Below are 15739 nucleotides of genomic sequence, written 5' to 3'. Positions count from 1 at the left end.
TATCCTTTATTCTTGACAATAATTTATTTCTACCATATCCTTTTGATTTGAAATTTTTAATTACAGAAAGTTACTGAATAGAGATCCCAAATGCCACATGAATTAGTTTTCACATATTTTTTTTTCACATAATATATTTTTTGATTTCATTAAATATTTACCAGTTTAGTATTTTTAAGTTCTCAGTTCTCTCCTTCCCTTTCCTCTCCTAGCCCTTGAGGAGGCAAGCAGTTGTGAGGTCATTTAAAAAATTTTCCCATATTAGTCATAATGCAAAAAGAAAACATACACACATAAACAAAAAAAAATAAACAATGTTTAAAAAAATATACTTATACTGTGTACTCAGAGTTCATCATTTCTCTTTTCTGGAGATGGATGGCATTTTTCATCATGGGTCTTTAGAACTATCTTGCATCATTGTCTTGATCAGAATATGTAAATCTTTTACAATTAATCATCCTTACAGTATTACTATTACGATGTATGTGTGTGCTCTTATTCTGCTCATTTCACTTTGGATGAGTTCACAAGTCTTCCAAGGATTTTCTGAAACTATTCTGTTTATCATTTGTCACAGCACAGTAGTATACCATGATAATTAAATACCCTGGGGCTTGTTCAGCCATTCCCCAATTGATGGGCACTCCCTATTTTCTAGTTGCTTGACACCACAAAAATATCTGTTATTTATATATTTTTGTACATAAAGTTCCTTTTTCCTTTTCTTTGATTTCTTTGGGTTATTGACCAAATAGTGATATTGCTGAATCTAAGGGTATGTAGTTTCATGGTCTATTGGACATATTTCCAAATTGTTCTCTAGAATAGTTTGCCAAAGTTTACAGTTCCAGAACCAGTAGTAAATTTGTGTCTTACTTTTTTCGCTTCTTCTGCATCATTTGTCCTTTTTCTTTTCTGTTATGTTAGCGAATCTGATAGGTGATATCTCAGTCATTTTAATTTGCATTTCATCAGTCACTATTTGTAACTTTGATTTCTTCAGAAAACTTCCTGTCATATCCTTTGACCAATTTATAAATGGCTCTTATTTTTATAGATTTGACTCAGTTTCCCCTCTTTAAAAATGAAACCTTTAGCAGAGAAACTTGTTATATATTTTTCACTCAGTTTCCCTTTTTTCTTCCAGTTTCCTTTTTTCCTTCTAGTTTTGGCTTCATTCACAAACTTCATTGAATTCCATGTAATTGAAGTTAAACATTTTACTTCTCAAGATCCTCTTTATCTCTTTTTCAACTGTTTCCTTATCTGGAGATCTGACAGATACATATTTCTATGCTTCCATGATTTACATATGATTTTACCCAGTAACACATTTTAGAGAGTTATATATACGTAATGATACATATTTATAAACTAATCTGATTTTTTAAAAAATACAAACTCTTAGGTGAGATCATCTTCATAGATCAGTACAATTGCTATTCAAAAATTCAAAAGACTTAGTATTCAAAGAAACTATGACCATGATGTTATCTTTGATAGTTAGCCAACCACTGATAATATAATGACTGAATGCTCACATTTCAAAGAAATAAAAGGTGAACCACTCATAAAGTTGATTTATCTAAAAGGGAAGGAAAAGGAACCATATATTATTGGTTTGAAAAAAAATGAGACAACATTACTGTTCTGTGTCCTTTTGGCAAGCCATACGTAAATTCTTAGAAAATTCCAGGTTAATTTTTGAAATGTTTATTCAATTTCTGTTTGAACTTTTTTTAAAATTGATAAATAATTTTTGTTTTACATGTAGTTGGTTAATTTCATTTTGTCAAAACAAATTGATGATATTAAATCTTTAACTTGGTCATACGACAAATCTTAAATTTAGCTGAGTCAAAAGCCAGTCTTAGAGCACTTCTGGAGCATTCTTTATTTTCTACGGAACAGAAGTTATTGGCTGAACTTGATGCTATTATGGGTAAAAAAGGAACGAGAATCATCATTTGGAATCTTAGGAGGTAATGTATAAATCAACTATTAATTATTGTATATAGAATGAACCATTTACTGTAACTTTTATTGTACAATTGTATAAATATGAAATATAAAAATGCATATACTTTGAAAAGTGCTCAGAATGATATAGCTCCCTTAAAGTTTTGCTTTTACTAAAAGAAATTCATAAGGAACATTAATAACTAATTATTAAAAATTGCTTCTTGTTCAAATTGTTTCCCAATTACCAACCACTGAGTCCCCAAAACACAAAAAAAGAATAAAGAAAAAGGGAAGATAATAAACTTGAGGTTTTAAGATGGATATGGGGGTGATCGATTTTTGCTATCACCATTTCATTTACACATTTTTTGGAGGTGATTAACTGATGAGTGGAATTAAACTTAAAATATGTATTTCACTGTTTGTAATATGAAAGTCTGATTCAAATACAATTTTAAAACTTTGAGGATTCAGTGAACATTAGCAAACTAAACTGTAAGTGGACATGACTCATTTAAAAAAGTGATTCCAAGTACACAGTGGATGATAAATTTTTAAAGCCTACAAATGCCTGTCATTTCTGACTACTTTGATTATTTTTTCATCTATCTTTGCATTTAGTACACCATAAAAAAAATGGAACTTGTCTACTAATAGTTTCTTTTTTAAAAAAAAAAATCCAGAGACAACAATGGAATAACCGAATTTGAATTTGATAAGGATAAATATGACATTAGAATTCCTGAAGATTTAGATGAAACAGGGAAAAAAGGGTACAAAAAACAAGAAAGAATGGACCAAATTGTTCCTGAAAGTGACTATTCTCTGAGGGTATGTATTTAGCTCATTTAATTTTGGAAATGGCGGAGGGTGGGGTGATGGTGATGGAGAAAGCCTGTTATTATAAATTATGAAAGATGATGTATTGGGCATTTTTAGGGGATCATAAGCTACTTTTTAAAAATAAGAGGTATATTAGACATGAATTAAATTTATTAATTATACTTTTTGAATACTGGTGTGTTTTTATAACTGAAGGGTTTTGTGTTTTTTTTTTTTTTAGTTTTTGCAAGGTAATGGGCTTAAGTGATTTGCCCAAGGTCACACACAGCTAGGCAATTATTAAGTGTCTTAAGGCTGGATTTGAACTTGGGTCCTCCTGTCTCCAGGGCCAGTGCTTTATCCAGTGTGCCACCTAGCGGCCCCTAGCTGAAGTTTTTTAAGCCAACTTTTGAGGTATACTGGGGTCAGTCATATGAAGAATGGATTTTACTTCATAAATTCATGCTCTGTAAACATTTGACAACTTAAATTTATCTAATGATTTAAAAAAATCACCTAGTAATTATCCATGCTAATTCTGTTATATCCCAGGTATGTGTCTTTTCATTGTTGCAATAGCTCATAAGAAAGCTGATATAGAGGCACCCAGAATTAGGCATTGTTTTTTAGCTCACCAAGGCTGTAATAATGCAAACAGATCTGATATTAAACGCCCCCCCCCCCAATTACCAATTTTGAACTCATCTGGGTTTGCTTCTTTATTAGCATCAGGAATCTGAAAATATTAAATATTTAAATTTTAAATGTTTCCTCTTCATATTACTATTTAAGAATCACTAAAGAACTTCTGCTTCATAAAAGTTTTCTAATAGCCGTGGCATCAAAAGTACCATTTTGAGAAATTTGGTATGTATGAGATTTTTTGTTTATGTTAGTTTCCTTCTACCTTAATTACCAAAATTTAAATTAATTTCCTTTGCAGTTGAAATACCATTTTGTTAAAGAGTTTGAGGAATGATGCTTTAATTGATTCTATTTTCCATTATTTATCAGTTAATATATTACATTTTCATCTCTTGAATTTTGCCTACAAGGAAGTTAATAATTTATGATTTTTAATTTCATTATTAGAATATACTTTTGATATAGTTAATAAAGATTTTGTTTACTTCAGTATTTATAAACACTGTACTCAGATATGAAGTGTGGTTATCTGTACAGCTCTTTAATCTTTTTTCAACAATTGAATCATTTTGTTTTGAATCTTTTAAAATTTCTTTTATGTATACCTCCTTGTACTCCCCTCTCCCAAGACATTTAAAAATTATTTTATCTTTAATAACTTTATGCAATTTCAAGCCAAAAATGTTGAAAAACAAAAATTTTTGAATATTTAAACCTTTTACTTGGAGACCCTACTCTCCTGATTATTAAGAGACTTTTTTGGCTTACTATTACTACTAACCCTTCCTCCCCCTACTTTGAACCTACTCCATAACCAGTTCTTTGGATTTACAACCCCTTCCATAAAAATCATTTATCTCCTCTACCTCCTCTCTTATTCTACCCCCATGTTCCTTTCCTAGAACCATGATCAAATCAACTTTCCCATGGTTCCGTGTAGAGGTTTCAAGTGAATGAAAGGATATGGATGCATTAAAGTAACTTTACTTCATTCTTTTATTTGAAAGTATGTGTTAATGTAATTTGAAACAAAAATCATTGAACTATAAAATTTATAGATCTGAAGGTTCAAAAGTTGGTTTTAATTCTCAATTTGTCTTATCTAAGATAATTTCATCTGATTTTATATGCTAAGAATTACTGGATGCATTTCATTTTGTATATATTATTTTGCAGTTCATTTCACATGTAAATATTATTTGGCAATTCATCAAAATGGGTAATTTGAAAACATTTATATATAATCAGTTAATTGACATTTTTTGGTACTTATCAGGAATTTGAAAATATACTCCTCAGTTTATTTTACCTTTTGAAGACAAAACAGAAAACTGCTAACCACTTTCAAATATTGTCCTTTTGAAGTTGAAAATTTTTTCTCTTAAAAGCTTATATCAATAATCCCATTCATTTTTATATTAAATTTATTTTTCATTAAAAGCAGATCAAATGAGATTTATAAATTAATGTATTTGCTTTATTGAACATGAACAGATCCTTCTGTAAACAAAAAGAATGTTTTTGTTTTTAAATCTTTCTGTTAATAGTGCTGTGCAATATGAGTTTATTATTTGTCTAAAAATTGAAATCACTTGTTTTCAGGCATATTGTAGTATATTGTATTTAAAACCAAGAATGCAGATCATTTTACGAGGACAGAAGGTAAAGACACAATTGGTCTCCAAAAGTCTTGCTTACATTGAACGTGATGTTTACAGACCGAAATTTTTAGCTGTATCCTTTGTTCGTTCTTTATTTTATATTACATAGTGATAAACTAAGATTACATCTTTCAAAGGTTGTCATTTCAAGGTAAGAAGAAAATTGAATAATGAAGTTTTCTTTTTTTTTTACATACAATTTCTTTTTATTTTCTTGGTTACAATTGTAATTCAGGCATAAATTATAATCCTTTTCTTTTCTTTATTGCTATAATACTATCCTTACTAGCAAAGTCCTATAAGCCAGGGATGTACTCAAGCAGACATTCTGTTAAAATAGTTAGTCTTTTTTTCCCTTTTTTTATTTAATATTTATTCTCATTTTGAACTGTGTCCTTCTGGCTGCTTGTAATATTTTCTCTTTGACTTGGGAGTTCTGGAACTTGGCTATAATATTCCTAGGGGTTGGTTTTTTGGGATCTCTTTCTCACAGGGATCGATGGATTCTCTCCATTTCTATTTTGCCCTCTGCTTCTAGAATATCAGGGCAATTTTCCTGTAGTAATTCTTTGAAAATGATGTCAAGGCTCTTTTCCTGATCATGATTTTCAGGTATTCCAATAATTTTTAAATTATCTTTCCTAAGTCTGTTTTCCATATCAGTTGTTTTTTCAATGAGATATTTCACATTTTCTTCTAATTTTTCATTTTTTTGGTTTTGAAGTATTGATTCCTGATTTCTAGTAAATTCATCAATCTCCCTGAATTCAAGTTTTCTTATCTCTTTTTCCATCTGGCCAATTTTGCTTTTTAAAGCATTCTTCTCCTCCATAATTTTTTGAACTGTTTTATCCATTTGACCTAAGCTGGTTTTTAGCATGCTATTTTCTTCAGCTTTTTTGTTGGATTTCCTTGACTAGGCTGCTGACTTCATTTTCATGTTTTTCCTGTATCTCTCATTTCTTTTCCCAGTTTTTCTTCTGACTTCCTCATTTGATTTTCAAAGTCTTTTTTTTTGAGCTCTGCCATAGCCTGAGCCCAATTTCTGTTTTTCTTGGAGTCTTTAGATGCAGGAGCTTGTGCTTCTTCATCTTCAGACTGAGTATTTTGATCCTTCTTGGACTCATTTGCCAAATATTTCTCAATGGTGTTCCTCTTGTTTCTCTGCTTGCTCATTTTCCCAGCCTAAGCCTGTTTTTGGGGGGTGCTTCCTGAGCTTTTGGGGCACTCCCACAAGGAACTCAGTGTGAGGCTCTGTCCTCCCTCTTGGTCTGTGAATGACCGTAAGTGCCCCCCTCTGCCACGGGGCTGAGGTGGAGGGGGTCCCGGCTGTTCTGTGGGGGGGCCTAGACTGTGGTCAGAGCCCCAGAGTCCTGTTCCAGGGGCAGAGGACAGAGCTCTGCAGTCTCTCTCTTCACTCCCCTCCCTAGGTTCAATGGGCTCATGCCCTGGGGGCTCGTGCTTACCAACTCTGCCTGCCTCTGTTCCTGGATCTTTGCTGTTCAGGTCTTGCTGCTGGCTGTGTGCCCTGAGGGCTGGGCTCCACATGCTCGCTTTGGCAGAGGTCCCTCCTCTGTTCCCCCACTTTGTGCCCCATGCTCCCTGTGTAGCTCAGGAGACTCCCCCACTGCTGTGAGCTGCGACTCCCAGCGCCCTGGGGCTGCCTCTGGGAGGCTGAAGTTCTTTTGCTCTGGTGGGCCGCCCCTTCGACCCTGGGGAGCAGAGCCTTTCTGCTCTTTTCCAGGTTACCTTGAGTAGAACTGCTTCACTGGATCCCTCTGTGGGTTCTGTCTCTCGAAAATTTAGTTAGAGTCCTTAGCTTATGAATTTTATGAGAGAGCGCCTAAGACATGATTCTTTCTTGTTGCCATCTTGGCCCCACCCTACCCCCCAAATGAATAATGAAGTTTTCACCCAAAAAAATCAATTAGGCCATCCTGTGAATCAGTTTTATGAAAAATGATGGCTTAAAAAAGTATAATTCTCAAATTTGTGAAAAAGCAATGATATTGAGTTGTAACTGATTTAAGCAAGCTGCCTTTGTATAAAAAGAATAGCATTTGAAATAGGCCTTATTTAGGCTTATTCTTTTTTTCATCCTAATAGTCCCCCCCTAATATTGCCCTATTTTAGCAACCTTTATCTGAAAATAATCCTGAGTAATGGGGAGAGAGTGGAATTTGGGTTGGAAATTATATAGACAAGTCCTGAGATTAATATTGATGATTGTCTCACTCATAGTTACTTCAAATTGACCATTTTGCAGCATAGTTAGTTATCTGGGAAATTCAGTCATGATACAATAATGATACTTTTCATTATGAAAGGGTTTTTGCTTACTTTTGATTTTATTGTTTTTGTTTTACAAGGAAGCAAGTCTCATGAATGTGTGTATAGGAATTTTTAAGGCATTTGTCTCTTGTCAGAATTTTCCTTAATTTTTAAAGGCAAAAACGGTAAGAATTACCTTTGGATTTAACTGCAGAAACAAGGATCACTATGGGATAATGATGTATCACAAAAACCGGCTCATCAAAGCTTATGAAAGAGTTGGTTGTCAATTAAAGGTAAGTGTTTGATTCTTAAAGGAAAAACTAGAATTATATTATAAAATTATAATTATTAAGTGGATCACACATAAGCATTATTTTTGCAGTTAATCAATAATCACTTTTAAAGCATTTTATGCTGAGTGCTAAAGTTAGAAAGGCAGAAGTAAAAGTGTTCCCACCCTGGTAGGTACAAAATAAAAGGAGGGGCTTTTTTTGAGGAAAAAGACTAGTAGCTGGTATTAGGAAAGACTTTTTGACTAAGCCATGATACTCCAGAAAGACAAGCAATATATCGGTGGTTCCAAAAGGCCTTAGTGCAATTTTAAGCTCTAGTAGTATAAATCAAAATTATAATGATAAAAAGGAATAGAAATGCTATTCTTTTTTTCCTACAAGGTAACAAATTTCACTCAGAAGCTTTCATAGTAAAAACAAAGTTTTAAACTAATAGCTTAAATTGCACTGAGGTATTTGAAACATGCTGGAAAAAAAGTTCGGGACAGGTTATAAAGAGACTCTACTGATTAGATCAAGTGAAAGGTTTATAAGGATAGGTAGATTTTAGATAACGTTTTTTGGTGACAGGAAGGGAGCTATGTATAAGAAAAACAATATTATTACATCATCATATTCATTAAGTTCTTCTGAATGTCTAGGCAGGTTAAACTCGTAAGTATTTTATACCTTCTGTAATTATTTTAAATGGAATTTTTTTCCTTTTTTTTTTTTGTTAAGATACTGGGATTTGCCTGAGTTTATGCAGCTAAGAAACATTAAGCATCTGAGGTCATATTTGAACTCAGGCCCTCCTGATTCCAGGCTCAGAGCTCTGTCTACTGTGCCACAGCTCTATTCAGCACAAGACTGAATATTATGGAGAGAATATTGATAATTGAAGGGCTAAGCTCCCAGAGGAATTGAGGTGAAAGGATCAAAGGCAAATTAAAGGGATTAGCATTGACAAGAAAGGCCACTTAATCCATTTGAACTAGGGAAAAGAAAACATGATGGAGGTGATGTTGAGATATAGAATTGGCATGGGGAGGATTTGAGAATGTCTGTTTGTTCAATGAACATCATATGAGATAGAAGAGGTAAAGCTTAAATGCAAAAAGAAGTTAAGGACATTTTCCTTGATGAAGAATGAAAATTGATCCAGTTATGAGGATCAGTGTATAGCACTGAGGATTCTGATTAGATTGGACAGCAGCATGATTATGTGACTCAAGGCCAGAGTGGAAAAGGTGGATTTGTGGGAATTACTTGAGTTGGGTTTGGAAAGGAATAATCAGGAATAGAATAATGAGGCAGGGGAGTTGAGGCTTAAAGAAAGTATAAAACTGTTTGACTAAAGGGTCAAGCTTTTAATGGGAGGCCAGAGGCAGTATAGCCATGGAAAAGCTGGAAGAAGATAGTGTTACATGGAGAATAAAATTTAGGACAATTGTTGGGAAACTGGAAAGATAGAGGTTATGACCACTTTAGGGGAATATCAGTTACAGACTGTGAAAGTATAATACCTGTGTCATCATAATACTTAGTATAGGCATCCAAATAGTATAGTGAATAGAATGTTAGACTTGGAATCAAGAAGACTCATCTTCCTTAGATCATTTTTAGCCTCAGATATTTAATAGCTGTGAGACCCCTGGCAAGTTTACATAATCCTCCTTGCCTTTTCTCAATTTCTTCATCTATTAAATGAGCTGGAGAAGGTAATTACAAACCACTTGAGTATCTTTGCCAAGAAAATTCCAAAATGGGGTCATGAAAAGTCAGCCAGGACTGAAATGATTCAACAACATCAATACTACAGCTATAACCGATGAGGCTGATAATATGATGATGATGATGTTGATGATGATCAGGTACTAAGAGTGTAAGCACTCCTATGAATGGCTATAGTAGAATAAAGGTATTAGTGAGAATGAATAACATAAGAACCTGTAGATAAAAGAAAATAGGATCTGGATAGGGTGATATATCTGGATGGAATGAACCATAGAGGAAGATTTGGTGATGGTAGGGAGATTTAGAAATGACTGTGAACAATAAGAATCATGCATTTCTCATTACTAAATTTTCAAGGCTCGTGAATGGAAGACACATTATTGGGGGGTTATGTTGTACTCTTCATTTTAGGTACAGAAGCTGACAGTTATTAATTTTAGATGAAACTAATTTAAAGCATTTCAGCTTAGAAAGCCTAAAATAAGAGCCCTCTATTTGCTATGTTGTAATTGTAATTTATAGCATTCCCAGACAATAGACAAAATTGCTCAGTTGAGATTGAACAAATGGTTCAAGAGTTGAAGTGATAGTTTAAAAGTTTGCTTCATCCAATAGTCACTTACCTTTTGTCATACCCTAGAGTAGGGGTTCTTAAGTTTTTTGTGTGTCTTGGACCCTTTTAGCAATCACGTAAAGTGCCTAAATTAATGCATAGAATTAATAAGGAAAACAATTTTTTGAAAGAATTTTCAAAATAATAAAATTATGGATCTCTGAAATCTCTCTGTACTTTTATTATTTATGAACCCCAGCTTATAATTCTTCAAGGCTTCCCTCTTTGGCTACTTTCTATAAGAATTCATCTTTCCAGGGGTGGTTAGGTGGTGCAGTGGATAGAGCACCAGCCCTGGAGTCAGGAGTACCTGAGTTCAAATCTGGCCTCAGGCACTTAATAATTACCTAGCTGTGTGGCCTTGGGCAAGTCACTTAACCCTGTTTGCCTTGAAAAAAAACTTCAAAAACCATTCATCTTTCCAGCTGATCATACTTCCATTAACTAAAGAAACCAAAGACTTTCCCCTTCTCGTTGCCTTAATATTGTCTTGTCTGAGAGAGTTCCAGGGGAAGCCCGTATTGGATCAAAGGCTTCTTTCCCACCAATCACAGCCCCAATTCTGTTATTAAGGAAATCAGAGTTCTTCCCTGAACTTAAGTGCAGAAAATTGTTTTGGAATCTTGAGTTAAGAAAAGACTGAAGGTTTTTTTTATCCAGGTGAGCCATGTTGGGACATTCTTTGTGCTGGTGAATTTAATAAAATGAAATATAACACCAAGTTTAACTTGAAATTTTAAAATTGTAACCTAGTTTAACTTCTTTTTTAACAAGTGAGGATTGAGAACTAGAAAGATTAATGACTTGCCCTAGTAAAATACTTAATAGCAGAGAATTGACTTGAATAGAGGTCTTCTGACTTTCAGGCCAGTGTTATTTTCACTCTGTCACACTTGTTTTAAGAAGTTCCTCTTCCTCACTCTTATATTTTGTACATAAAATCATTACCTCCCTAAAACTTTATTTTATGTTTTGCCTTATTTTCTTTTTCAGGCAAACAATATGGGTGTTGGCGTAGTTGGAATTATAGAGTGTAACTTCCTAAAACCAACTCACAATAAGCAAGATTTTGACTACACAAATGAGTACAGGTACATAACTCACTGCATTTTCTTTATGAGCATTATCTTTAGCTATATCTTAGTAAAAGTTTCTTATACCTATTTTTTGCTCACTTTTTGTGCCCTGAATTGGAAATTTTTAATTAGGTCATCCATGAACTCATATGGTAAGGCCTAATTCTTCCCACACATCCCAATGATCTTTGTATTTATTGGGGAAATAATTTTGTTGCTACTGGTCTTAAGGCTATGATTTATCAGTAAATGGCACAGCTTTGAACTGTTCTTTGATGAGTGACAAGTTTGATATACCATGGGGGAGGGGCTTATGAGCTATATATTTAGGACTCTGGGAGCTACAGAGGTAGCTATCCTTTTAGAAACCCAAGCTGCCCAGAATAAAATGATGTAATGTAGAAGGTAGATAAACATTTGTACTCTGGGATGCAGGAAATAGAGTGCTTCATTTGGGACTTATACCTCTTTTTTGTCATGAATTTTTCTGTCTATGTAGAGTGACTGTTTTCTAAATGGGGAAAACAAGGTAAGGTTTCTGGGCATTAAAATTATCCAAATGATAATAAAAGATTGATGCAGAGCTCCGAGCCACACTTTATTCAAGGATTCATGGTCCATTCCAATGAAATTCGTCCCAGATTTTCCTGAAGATTTGAGATACCCCTTTAGAATCTTGTTTTTATAAGGTTTACTAACTCAAATATGCAAAAGAGGCATGATAGAATATAGAATCTCATTGGTTGATAGACCTTACCCTTGAGGGCCAAAAATGATATATCAGCAGAGGGGTGGGGAAGCAGCAGATTTAGTGAAAAATGACTTAGTGGACATAAGATGGCCAATTGTTAAAAGGGATGGACAAGAGAGAATGGTCTGAAGGTATAAAAAATAAATCAGGGGACTTTCCAAACCATGAAGGCATGTTTCAATTAGGCAAGGAATTTGAGTAAAATGAGACATCTTCATTTGTATTCTTGTGATTGTGCAAGCAAACTTCATAACTTGGTAAACAAGTAGTGAACATTTCATTAAAGTGAGGCCCACTATAAGAACCTCTCAGAACTTATATGATTAATGTAGAATATCAAACTGATAATATTCAGTTCGGCAAATATCAAATACCAACTCCTTGTAAGCATATAGCTATCTATTCATCTTAAAAGCCTAGAAAGTCTGCCATTTTTCTTTTTTATGGATAATTCTGGGACACATTGTGGAAATAGGCTGGAAAAGGTCTAGCACCTTTTTTGAATTTTTGCTATATAAAACTTATTGTGGTGGTGGTGGTGGTGGTGGTGATGGAAAATTAAGCAACTTACTAGTCTTGATCATACTTTGAGAGAGCGCTAGCTGCTTAGGTATGGTAAATGAAAAAATATTAAATACTGTATTCTGTGTTTTAGGCACAAGTCTCTTAGAAAAATATTTAATATTCTATTCCTAAGCCATAAAACTTGGAGAGATGTCTAAATTAGGATAGTTTTTCTGAATCAACTCTGACAGGACTGTGCCACAAGATGAGGTGACATTTATAGGAATTTTGAACAAGGAAAGATTTGAAACAGAAGGTAAAGGAGTTTGTGTCCTAACCAGATTGATTCTCACCTTAGAGATTCAAACTGAGACCTTTCTGACTCCTAAATCTTGAGCTCTATCCATTTTTGCTGTTATCAGTGTGAGGTAATTTTAAGGGTACAAATATCCAAGACTTACATGTTCACTGCTTGTAGTCTTTAAGTCTAGGGATCTCTTGTGGTACCCTGAGTCTTGGGGTGCCATATTTTCTCATTCTTTTACTCTACTTCTACTCTGTTAATTTTACAATTTGGAAGTTTTTCTTCTGGTCTCTGAGGAAGTATAAAAATAAGGTCCTCTCTGTTTTTTCTCATCTTTGTTTTGCTGGTTGCTTTGCTGTTTATGTTAACCATAATTTTCTTTAGCTAAAAATGAAATAACAAAAAATTAAGTTGTATCCTCTAGGATAAAACATAGCTTTATTGTTCCAAACCCATAGGTGGGTGGTATCATTAAAGATAACAACCAAGAGTTTAATGAGGATACAGCATTTATAGACATCTCACAAAGGATCATAAATTTTGTTGGGCAACTAGTTGGGTTACATATTAGTACATAAAGAGGTCATTGATTACTTTATGATTCTCTAACCCATCCATTAGATCTGTTGTTCTATGTCAGAAATGACAAAGATCCAGTCAGCAAAAAAATCACTGTCTACTCTTCTGACTTGATATTTAATGTTATCAAATATGATGTAGACATATAAATTGGGATATTTCCCTTTCCAAAATGTCATAAGAATTTATTCAGTCTCTTACAGAGATAAAACCAGACCAGTTTCCTCCTTCTTAGGATGGTCTTTACTGATTGTTCACACAACTGTGAAAGCTCAAACTTACAGGTGCAATTATAGGGGATTAGGTAAACAGCCAGAACCTGCCTTCAGATTTATAACAGGAGACATACAGATTTGTCAAGGGCAGAGACTAGCATTCAGTCTTAGAAATCTCAATTAGAGGCTGATAAAACAATTTTTGATCAGAAATGTAGAATTAAAGAGCATCAGTCTTATTCACTTAAGTGTTGCACAATTTTGAATCTCATTAGATGCCTTTTTATTATGAAGATAGAGTTTTAATTCCCATTGTTGAGTTTTTAGAATTTGACATTAATGCAGTTTACTTATTAGTAGACTAGATGTTCTTAACCTAGGGGACATTGCTAATATTTTAAACACTTATCTCAGATAAAAACAATGAGTTTTACTATGTGGGTCTTTAATATAATTTTTTTATGCTTTTAATGCAGTTGAAATTCATGGTGCATTAATTTCATAGACTTTTCTTTGAATTTATTCCATTAGAATTGAAATATGATTAACTTATTCCATGACCTTGGATGTTATTAGAAATTTGACTTAATCTCGAAATGTTACCTGAATTTTAATCTAAACGTTTTTATTAAAATAAGCAGATTTAAGTACAAATATAAAATGATGTAAAATACAAAAACTAACATTAGTTATCTATCAATATATAATTATTTTAAAATAGCTTTTTCTGTGTTCATTAGAAATTTTATTTTAAATTTGAGAGACAGTATGGTGTAGTGTAGATATAAACTTAACTTAGGGGTCCTTGCCAAGATAGTTTACTCTTAGACATATTTCCTTTTGTTTTTTTAGGGTTTTGCAAGGCAATGGGGTTAAGTGACTTGCCCAAGGTCACACAGCTAGGTAATTAATATGTGTCTGAGGCTGGATTTGAACTCAGATCCTCCCAACTTGAGGGCTGGTGCTCTACATACTGTGCCACCTATCTTCCCCTTAGATAGCTTTTCATGACTTTCTAAGACTTAAGTTAGAGAAAAAAATGTTTACCTATGGTAAAGGGACTTTTTTTTTTCCAAGGCAATGGGGTTAAGTGGCTTGCTCAAGGCCACACAGCTAGGCAATTATTAAGTGTTTGAGGCCGGATTTGAACTCAGGTACTCCTGACTCCAGGGCTGGTGCTCTATCCACTGCGCCACCTAGCTGCCCCAAGGGAGTTTCTTATAATAAAACCACAATCCTGCTCCTTATCTGAAAAGCTAAATTGTATATCCCTTTGCTGCATTAGTGGGCCTATAAACCATTTCTGATTTCTTACAGTATTCCCCTGAATTTTATGCAAATTCTCAATAGATATATTAGATCATAGGGAAAAGTGAAATGTTTGCTTGCTGATGTTCAGTCAGATATCAGCAAATAAATGTTCTCTTTATTTTTCATCCATTAGCTTTTATTGGTTATAGAGGAATGGCTAGAGTAAAGAGAACTTCAGTTCTGGTGCTGACATAGTATTGGATCTCTTTTTTTTAATCTTCATTTTTTAATATCTGATTCATTTGTATTTCCAGGGAACTGATATGTACTGTCATTTCCTCATGTTCCTGTTTAAATGACCAGGTCAGAACAGTTCAAAGGAAAACCTTTTTTTTCTTTGGAAAAAAAGTTCTGGTAGAATATAGCAACAGTATTAATATATGGGCTTTTTGAAATTCTGTGATCTCTAAGCAAAAGAATAATACTGACTTTTATGTTAATGATCTTTAGAAAGTCTCCTTTTATTTTATTAGGCTTACCATAGCAGCATTGGGAGAAAAGCTTAATGATTATTGGAATGAAATGAAAGTGAAGAAAAATGCGGAATATCCTCTAAATTTGCCTGTTGAAGATATGCAGTAAGTATATACATATGAAAACACCAAGGTATACTTTATGATGATATATGAAATGGAATTTTTCATCATCCATATTACTTAGGAAAAAACTTCATTATTGTTTATTCCTTCAGTAGACTCTTAATGACCCCATGATACTTAACACACCAGCAGCATATCCTCCACTATTTCTTAAAATCTGGTCAAGCTCATGCTTGTGGTTTTCATCCTCATCTTTCTCCTTTTGCTCTAATTTTTCCAAAAAACAGGGTCTTTTCCAATGAGTCCTGTCTTTTCATCATATGACCAAAGGATTTAAGTTTCAACTTCAATAGTTTCCTTCCATTGAGTAGTCTGAATTAATTCCTTTAAGTTTTGACTGGTTTGATCTCCTTGTTCAAGAGATTGTCATAAGTTTTCTCTGGCACCACAGTTTAAAAATGTTTTTTTCTA

General features: G+C 33.6%; 1 protein-coding gene across 3 annotated transcripts in view; it reads left to right on the top strand.

Annotated features, from left to right (window-relative positions):
- Positions 1-15739, top strand: part of MORC3 (MORC family CW-type zinc finger 3) — a 77310-nt gene that overhangs the window by 36846 nt on the left and 24725 nt on the right. For all 3 annotated transcript variants that reach the window (XM_074213941.1, XM_074213940.1, XM_074213942.1), the window contains 6 exons: positions 1838-1985; positions 2649-2796; positions 5035-5166; positions 7541-7660; positions 10983-11080; positions 15203-15307. In XM_074213941.1, the coding sequence (XP_074070042.1) occupies positions 1838-1985; positions 2649-2796; positions 5035-5166; positions 7541-7660; positions 10983-11080; positions 15203-15307 (751 nt within the window). The remainder of the gene's footprint in view (positions 1-1837; positions 1986-2648; positions 2797-5034; positions 5167-7540; positions 7661-10982; positions 11081-15202; positions 15308-15739) is intronic.

Source organism: Macrotis lagotis, chromosome 1 (genome assembly GCF_037893015.1).
Source record: "Macrotis lagotis isolate mMagLag1 chromosome 1, bilby.v1.9.chrom.fasta, whole genome shotgun sequence".
NCBI lineage: Eukaryota > Metazoa > Chordata > Mammalia > Peramelemorphia > Peramelidae > Macrotis > Macrotis lagotis.
This window is presented reverse-complemented; position numbering and strand designations above follow the sequence as displayed.